We start from the raw sequence: 7,789 nt of genomic DNA on the forward strand, positions 1-7,789 counted from the left end.
GGTGGATGTCCTTTTATTATGAAAGTCCGGAGATGCTGTCAAATCACTAAGGTTTTGTGAAAGGATGCACTGTGGAAAATTGTAGTCTGTAATCAATTAGAAATCCCCAAATGGGTAAGAACGCATCTCCTTACAATATAAGGCTTACTGTAAACAAAAAAAAACCCTGAAAATATTTGCTTTATTGGATGATGGGTCACTGGGATTTTAATGGGATGGTGAGTTCATGATCACTACAGAACAAATGTTGCATGCCATAAAAAAAATATTATTGGAAGTCAAAATTTGCCTAATAGAATAAAAAATATGTAGTAAAATATAAAGTTGTAATAATTATGGTAATTCAATATGCATCTTTCTCAAACCCACATTCAGGTGCCAATTTCACTCAGATTTATTTAAAAGCAAAGATGTATTTTACTCCCTGGTTTCTTACCTTTGAAAATATTTCAATTTGATCCCTGGCCAACCTGATGCTGGATCCAGAGATCCCCTAGTCTTGGCACTAAATTCAAACATGCATTAGGAAAGAGGAAACCCATACCACAGAAATCATTACATCTTTGTGGGCAGCTTTGAGGACAGTGGTAAATACGAACACTTCACAGCCGGAGAAGCTTGGAGCAGTACCTGCTACTTCTGCCTGATATGTTACCTGATAACTACCAAGAGCAGCTGCATCACATCTAACCAGAAATTGTTAAAGGAAAGATAACATAGCAAAATGTTCTATTCATGATAGATACAGCTTTTATAGAAGATCTTTAACCAACTCAAGATTTTATCCCAGGCAGTCCCTGTACGATCACAATGGAATCCAGTTGAGTAAGCTTAAAAATGTAAAACTGCTCTCTCTATATGCAATGTTCGGAAATAATAGCGAACATACAGGAACTCATTAACAAAAACACTTGAGAATCATAAGTAAATGAGTATTTCTGCTAGTTTGCAGGGAGGTGTGACTTGGCAGATTTCTTATGCAACTCTGGAATATATTTATGCCAGCCACAAACAGGCCTCCCCAAGGTACTGGGTGCCATGCTGATGTAATACTTATCCTATCACATCCATTACTTCAAATTACACGAGAAGCCAGTTCAAGGGAGGAGAATTATGGAGTTAGGTCATGTATATACCCAAGCTACAGCATTAATGTAAGCATATTTGCCTCAAAAATAGGCATATTATAAATAAAAGCTTTGACATAATAAAATGTTCCAAAGTGCTTCAAAAGAAACAAAACATGAAATGAATTAAATATTGGAAATGGTAATAAACTGACCACAATCACCCTTCACATTTCTCTCCACGATTAGATGAACATTGAAGCAATCAATCATGTTCCAGTACAGACCAAGGAAGTAGCAGGTAACGCAGACTTGTGAATCATTTGCCCAAAGTACCTTCATCACAACTTTAAAATGGTATTGGAAGAATTTGGCAAAGTTTCTAATAGATGCATTTGGACAAAATGGGTACGGCCGAAACTATTAAATGCTTCTATGATTACCATGTAAACTGGCACACAATCAATAATCTGCCATACCATTCCCTACACTGTTCTTGGGTGATCAGACCTACAAAATATAAAATGACCAGAAGAAGATTTTAAATAAACAACACCTTAATTGCTAATAAGCAAGACATAATACCTAGAACTACGAACAAACTGTGCAGACTGGCCTGTTGCAAAACTAAAATACCACTAAATCTACTATAAAAACAGGAAATACTGGAAACACTTAGCATATGTGGCAGGAGCTATGGAGAGGGAGGAAAAGTCTCAGGTCTGAGTTCTGGTGAAAAGATCACAGCTCTCAAACATGTACATTAGTTCTCTTTCCAGATGTTGCAAGACCTGCAGAGCATTTCCAACAATTTTTTTTTTGTTCCAGTAGACTAGTGGCTAAAAACTTTAACAGCTAGAATCAAAACAAAAACTGGACTTCATCAAATAGTTCTGTAATAATTCTTACTGAATCTATGGAATTCACTGCCCCAACGTGCAGTGGAGGCAGACTCAAATTAACAACTTAAAAAGAAAGAAATAGATATTTTTCTGAAGAGCAGGAAAAAGGGTTTGGGGAGGAGGCAGGAAAGTGGTGTTGAGCCCAGGATGGCAGCCATGATTATGTTAATTTCCTGTTTGTGTGTCATTCCTAATTTAAAAGGACTTTAAAATATTAAGTTCCCTCCCTATTCAAATGATACAGCACCTCCAAGAGTTCTCTTCACTCTTTCTCTATTGATCTACATTGTGCATTCTTAGGAACAAAATATATTCAACTGCCTCAAATCTCACAGGAGCTACAATGCAAATAATGTATTATATGGCATCATTTACTATTTAATACCACCAAGCCTAAGTTGACTATTAAATACCATGGGTCAAATAAAACATGTAGAAAAAGCAGTTACATGCATTTGGTCTACAGACCTTTAAGATATCCTCTATGCTAAATATCCCTAATTTACACTGAATGCCTCTCAGAAATGAAGCAGTACACAAGGTTTTGAATAGAATGGCGAATGACTATTTATTTCCTTAAATTATGTTAATTTTATCAGGAAGGCAACATTTCTACTTTTTAGGATTATAGACTGCAGAATTTAAGAGAGACATTAAAAGAGAAAGGACTCTGGAAAAACAAAAACTTTCATTTATGTAGGACATTTCATGAGGCCTAGGTTCAAGTCCACCTGGTGTATAACAACTTCTCTGGACAGGTTGATTAGAAAATATTTCACAGTGACATACAGACAGTAAATTACGTTTTGGAATTGTAGGTACTATTGAGGATAAACAACAGTCAGTCAATTTGCACACAGCAAGGCTACACAAACAGCAACCAGATGGATGATTGAGCGATGGAATCAATTACAGGCTTAAGAAAGGACAGATGGGCATTTCAGTTTAACATACATATCCAAAAGATGGCAACTTTGATAATACAGTATTCTGTATGGCATTAGAAGTGTCAAATTTGCAAATTTCCCTTTCAAGGCATATTTAATTGCACTCATGTAAACCTTGAAACCTGCACTAAAACTTGAGAACAATTGCCCGATTTAATGTACAAGTTCTTGCAAAAACTTGTGTTATTCATTAGTCTTGCCAATTATAATGGAGTCAATAGAGTAACAAATTGAGAGTGTATGAATAAATTAATTAAATTCAATGCAGAATTTTCAAAAACAAATTTTACCACCAAGTACATACTCAAGGTCAGCATATAGCAAAAGACTCCATTCAGTAAAATGTTAAAATTAAACATTTCATAATAATTTGTTTAACTGTATTGTTCCTCCAGAGGAGGATTACACAGACTCAAAGTCTCTCAGAAACAAACAAACAGTCTGCACAGAAATGCTAGGCAGTATTATTGTTAGGTAACATCATTTTGCTCCAGTCTTTTGTGGAACAGCCAGAAATGGAAAAAAAAGCATACTTAGCACTTAGTCTAGAAAACTCTGCATACTGTTTATTATTTCTCTTTATAATGATTGAATTTCAAAATTTACATTATAAAGCTCATGACATGCAACAATTATTTTACTTTCCTGCTGCTTCAGCAACCTGTTGGAGCCTTCCATCCCAAAGTCAATCCTAAGAGATCAAATTTCGATACTAGCAAGTCTTGTTTCGGAGCTTTCAAACAGGTGTCTATGAACAGAAGAGATATTGATCCAATTCCACAAACAAAGTCAACTTGCTCACAAGCCAACTAATAAATCAACAGAGTGGCTCCCTTCCAATTATAGGTACAATGCATCAAGTTTCCAGCACTGCTGGCAGAAAAATGTGTAGTTCACTGATCACATAGGAGCATCACGATGGCACAATTCACACTAAGTATTCCTCCAAGGTTGTGGGCTGACTGAGCAGAATTTAAATCTATTTCCCACCACAGCCAATGAAACAGTGAAAGTCTTGCATGTCCCTCGTTCCTGCCTGATGGAGGTATGGGTGGGACAAAACAGATCAAGCAGATGGTCCTACTGTTAAAAGGAAGAGAGAAGAATTATAAAATGACCAAAAGAGGTCTCACTGGGTAGAATTAGTTTACTGAAGGAGAAGTCTTGTGAGCAGTGGGTGGCAATTCTGCTGCTGAGACACAAGCTCTGGCTTCATTCCCAATTCCGGATATATTGGCTAAGAAAGGTGCTGCCATAGTACAGCACAAGTAGTTCAGGATTGATCATCACCCAAGGACAGGTGGTGAGTGTGGAGCAATTATTGACAAGATAAGGGAAAACATGACAATCCTGGCTCCCACAGATGAACAGAGGGACCCTGCATGTACACCAGTCCATGAGGTTTTCAGGACAGATGGAAAAGCATCAAGTTTAAGAACAGTGAGGTTATGCTGGAACCATATAAACATGTTGGTTCAACCACAGCTAGAGTATTGTGTGCAGTTCTGGAATCCACATTATTGGACAGATATGATTATACTGGAGAGGGTGCAGAGGAGATTTACCAGGATGCTGCCTGGGCTACAGATGTTCAATTATGAAGAGAGATTGGACAGACTGAGGTGGTGAGAATCTGTAACTCACTGTCTGTAAGGATCAGAGATGCAGAAACTCTCATAACATTTTAGTAATATTTAGACGTGCACTTGCGATCCCATGGCACACAAAGCTACAGCCCAAATGCTGGAAAATAGGGTTAGAATGGTTAGGTGTTTGCATCGGCCAAAATGGCCTTTTTCTGTGCTCTGGCTACACAGGAAAAGGCCACAACATGTTTACACATGAAGTTGCAGCTATCTATACTCCTGGAGGGCTTGTTGTGTGGACAGATGGCGTTGATCTGATTGGTGACAACAGCATGAAACTCCAATACTGTTACGGTGGAAGTGGATTTGGGATCTGTCTCCTTTCCCTATCCTTAGATTAGATTAGATTCTCTACAGTATGGAAACAGGCCATTTGGCCCAATAAGTCTACACTGACCCTCTGAAGAGTAACCCATCCACACCTAATACCCTACCCTATGTTTACCCCTGACCAATGACTGTGAGCAATTTAGCACGGCCAATTCATCTGACCTGTACATTTTTGGATTGTGGGAGGAAACTGGAGCAAATCCACACACACACACACACACACGGGGAGAATGTGCAAGCTCCACACAGACAGTCCCCCAAGCCAGGAATCAAACTCTGGTACTGTGAGGCATCAGTGCTAACCACTGAGCCATCGTGCCACCCACGATCCTTGATGGAGATCATTACGCTGTGGGTCAGACCTGCCTTTGGGTAGAGAACATATTGAAATGCTGTTTAAAACAAAAATCAGTTCACCCACAAGGATACTGTACAGCAGGTAGTGTTAAAAGCATGGGGTTCACCACCATTGAAAAGTGTAGTCGGGAAACCTTAAATGTTGAAATTGTTGTAGCGTTGCTTTTCAGCATTTTCAACCTATGCATTCTTAATCCACCTTACAAATGTAACATTATCGTGAGTGCCCTGTTCTCCCATTTCTCCAGGTGGTTTTAAAAGATCTCACAACTACCTGCGAAAAGAAAATGAGGAACAGAACTATTCCAAATGTCCTGGCATGTGCATCTTACTGCAATACCATAAAAACAATAACAATCTTAAACGAAGCCTCTGTCAGCTATTGATTAGAATGAGAGAGAAAGCAAGGGAAGGATGTGTGAATACAGTTAGATGAAGGAGTGTGGGAAGCGGCTCTTGTACAGCATAAACCTCAATACCAACCAATTGATTGGAATGGACAGTTTCGGTGCTGTAAATTCCATATAAAACTAAAAGAGGAAACTACGTTAAAATCTGGGGTTCTCCATCATTGGAAAGAAGCTGACTAATCAAGCATCCTAGATAACAACTTTGGTCTTTTTTTGGCTGCATACATTAAATATAAACTGTCTCTACCCCACATGAGACAGTAAAATCTACACTGGCTGTATTATGTTTGACAATCTCAATGATATCCCTGCTGAACATCTTGATATTTAAGAGTTTCTGACCAACTGTAAAAAAACAAAACCCCAACGACCCCTTCCCTTCCCCCGTTCACAGGGGTGAACTGCAAAATCCCATTCCAATACCTAACTAAGATCATCCAACAACTGGACAGGCCACACAAAAATCCAGGGCCTTCTGGAAATGTGCTGTACTGACTGCCAGAATTTGCCTTGTGCTTGAATTAAAACAAATAAGATGATTCAGCTCATGAAGCCAAGTAAAAATAACAAAACTCAGGTTTCGACATTTTAACAAAAAGGGAGATTGTAGAACTCACGGCAGTTTATGAGCATTACTTGACACGCCCATGAGACCATTTAATACTGTACAAGACAGATAGGTCTACTTTAAGATGTTTAAATCAGGACACATAAGCTAATGATTAACAGCACCCATTTTCAATTTCTTTAAACTGACAAATACGTTGAAGTAGTTGTGCCCTTGTGTTTGAAATGTAGAAACAGCCTGCCACAATACATAAAGCCACGGCTTGAGTTCCTGAAAACTAATGATCTCAAAAGTAAACAGAATAGAAAAAGGGTCAGTTCGCAGCTGGTTTCCTACTCTCCATTTAAACTGGAGTGTTAGACATTGAAATAAAGAGTTTCTGAATTCTTAAGAACAACAACAAACCTACAGAAGAACGGACCGTTGGGCTGGTTTGGTTTTAAACACATGCCCCGGAGGGGTTGGTCAGTGTCCGAGCGCCGTTACCTGGTCTTGTCCCGCAAGAAGACGAGTTTGATGAGTCCGTGGGTGTACCGCTCCAGGCCGGCTTTGCTCAGGCTGGTCACCCGGAGCCGGTGCTCCAAAATGTGAAGGTCCATCTTTTACTTATAATACCCCACCCCCGGAGACACACACACACACTTTCCCTAGCTCCCTCCCTATTCTCTCTCTTTTCCCTCAGAATCTCCCACCTTCCCTCACTCGTAAATGCAATTTGTGTTTCTTTATCTCTCTCACTCACACACACACACGTTTTCCCCCCTCTCTCACATTATTATTTTTGGTTCTTTTTCCCTGCCTGTGTGTGTGTGTGTTTCTTTCTCTCTCTCTCTCTCTCTCTCTCTCTCTCTCCCCCCCTCCCTTCCCTCATACACAGACACACTGTCAAGTCGAGTACAATATCCAACGGTGCTCAGCGAACTGCCTTTGTCAATGTACAGTACACTCTGAAGGCTGTAAGTCGTGAGCGGAGAAGGAAACACTGCGCTCACTACCAGCGCTCTTACATTCGGGCCCCGTTGTTCCGGGCCCTGCCTCCCTCCTACCATTTAAACAGGCAACACTTCACTGCCACAGAGACTTCTGTTTGAACATTCACAGGCCCCTCCCGCTAACATTCCTCTTTGTTTTGCAGTGAGAAAAATCAGGGCGCACAACTTTTGAAAATCACACGACGCGACGTAGAGAACCGAATATCTTCGACTCTTGTCAGATAGGAAAGGCGTTCAGCTCATTGGGAAATTAACCCGCCGTCTTTTCTACCTGAAAGCGGACAGAGTTAAGTTGTGAGGATGACATGGGCCCTACAAGCGAACATGCATGGGCTTTTCCTCCTTTAATATTTCTCAGCACTCTAATGGTGTTGACAACTTTGTTTTCCCTGAGGACGCAGTTTTGCCAACGTCAAAAATTGCATTCAAAACGTGCCTCCAGTCCATAGGAAAGTTTCTTGCCTGCCAACCGTTGTCTCGGGCAGTGAGATAGAATTGCAGGATTTCTGGGCATATTTTTCAGATGGCAGGCACCACTAAGGGTTGCCAGTCCAAATACTGTACAGTGTA

At 40.0% G+C, this 7,789-nt stretch overlaps 1 protein-coding gene across 1 annotated transcript in view; it reads right to left on the reverse strand.

Annotated features, from left to right (window-relative positions):
• Nucleotides 1-7,248, reverse strand: part of LOC132827320 (cytosolic arginine sensor for mTORC1 subunit 2-like) — a 55,858-nt gene extending 48,610 nt beyond the window's left edge. The window contains exon 1 of the mRNA XM_060843965.1: nt 6,714-7,248. Coding sequence (XP_060699948.1) covers nt 6,714-6,826 — 113 coding nt within the window. The 5' untranslated portion in view covers nt 6,827-7,248. The remainder of the gene's footprint in view (nt 1-6,713) is intronic.
• Nucleotides 7,249-7,789: the final 541 nt, after the last annotated feature.

The sequence above is a fragment of the Hemiscyllium ocellatum genome, chromosome 24 (genome assembly GCF_020745735.1).
Source record: "Hemiscyllium ocellatum isolate sHemOce1 chromosome 24, sHemOce1.pat.X.cur, whole genome shotgun sequence".
Classification (NCBI taxonomy): Eukaryota; Metazoa; Chordata; class Chondrichthyes; order Orectolobiformes; family Hemiscylliidae; genus Hemiscyllium; species Hemiscyllium ocellatum.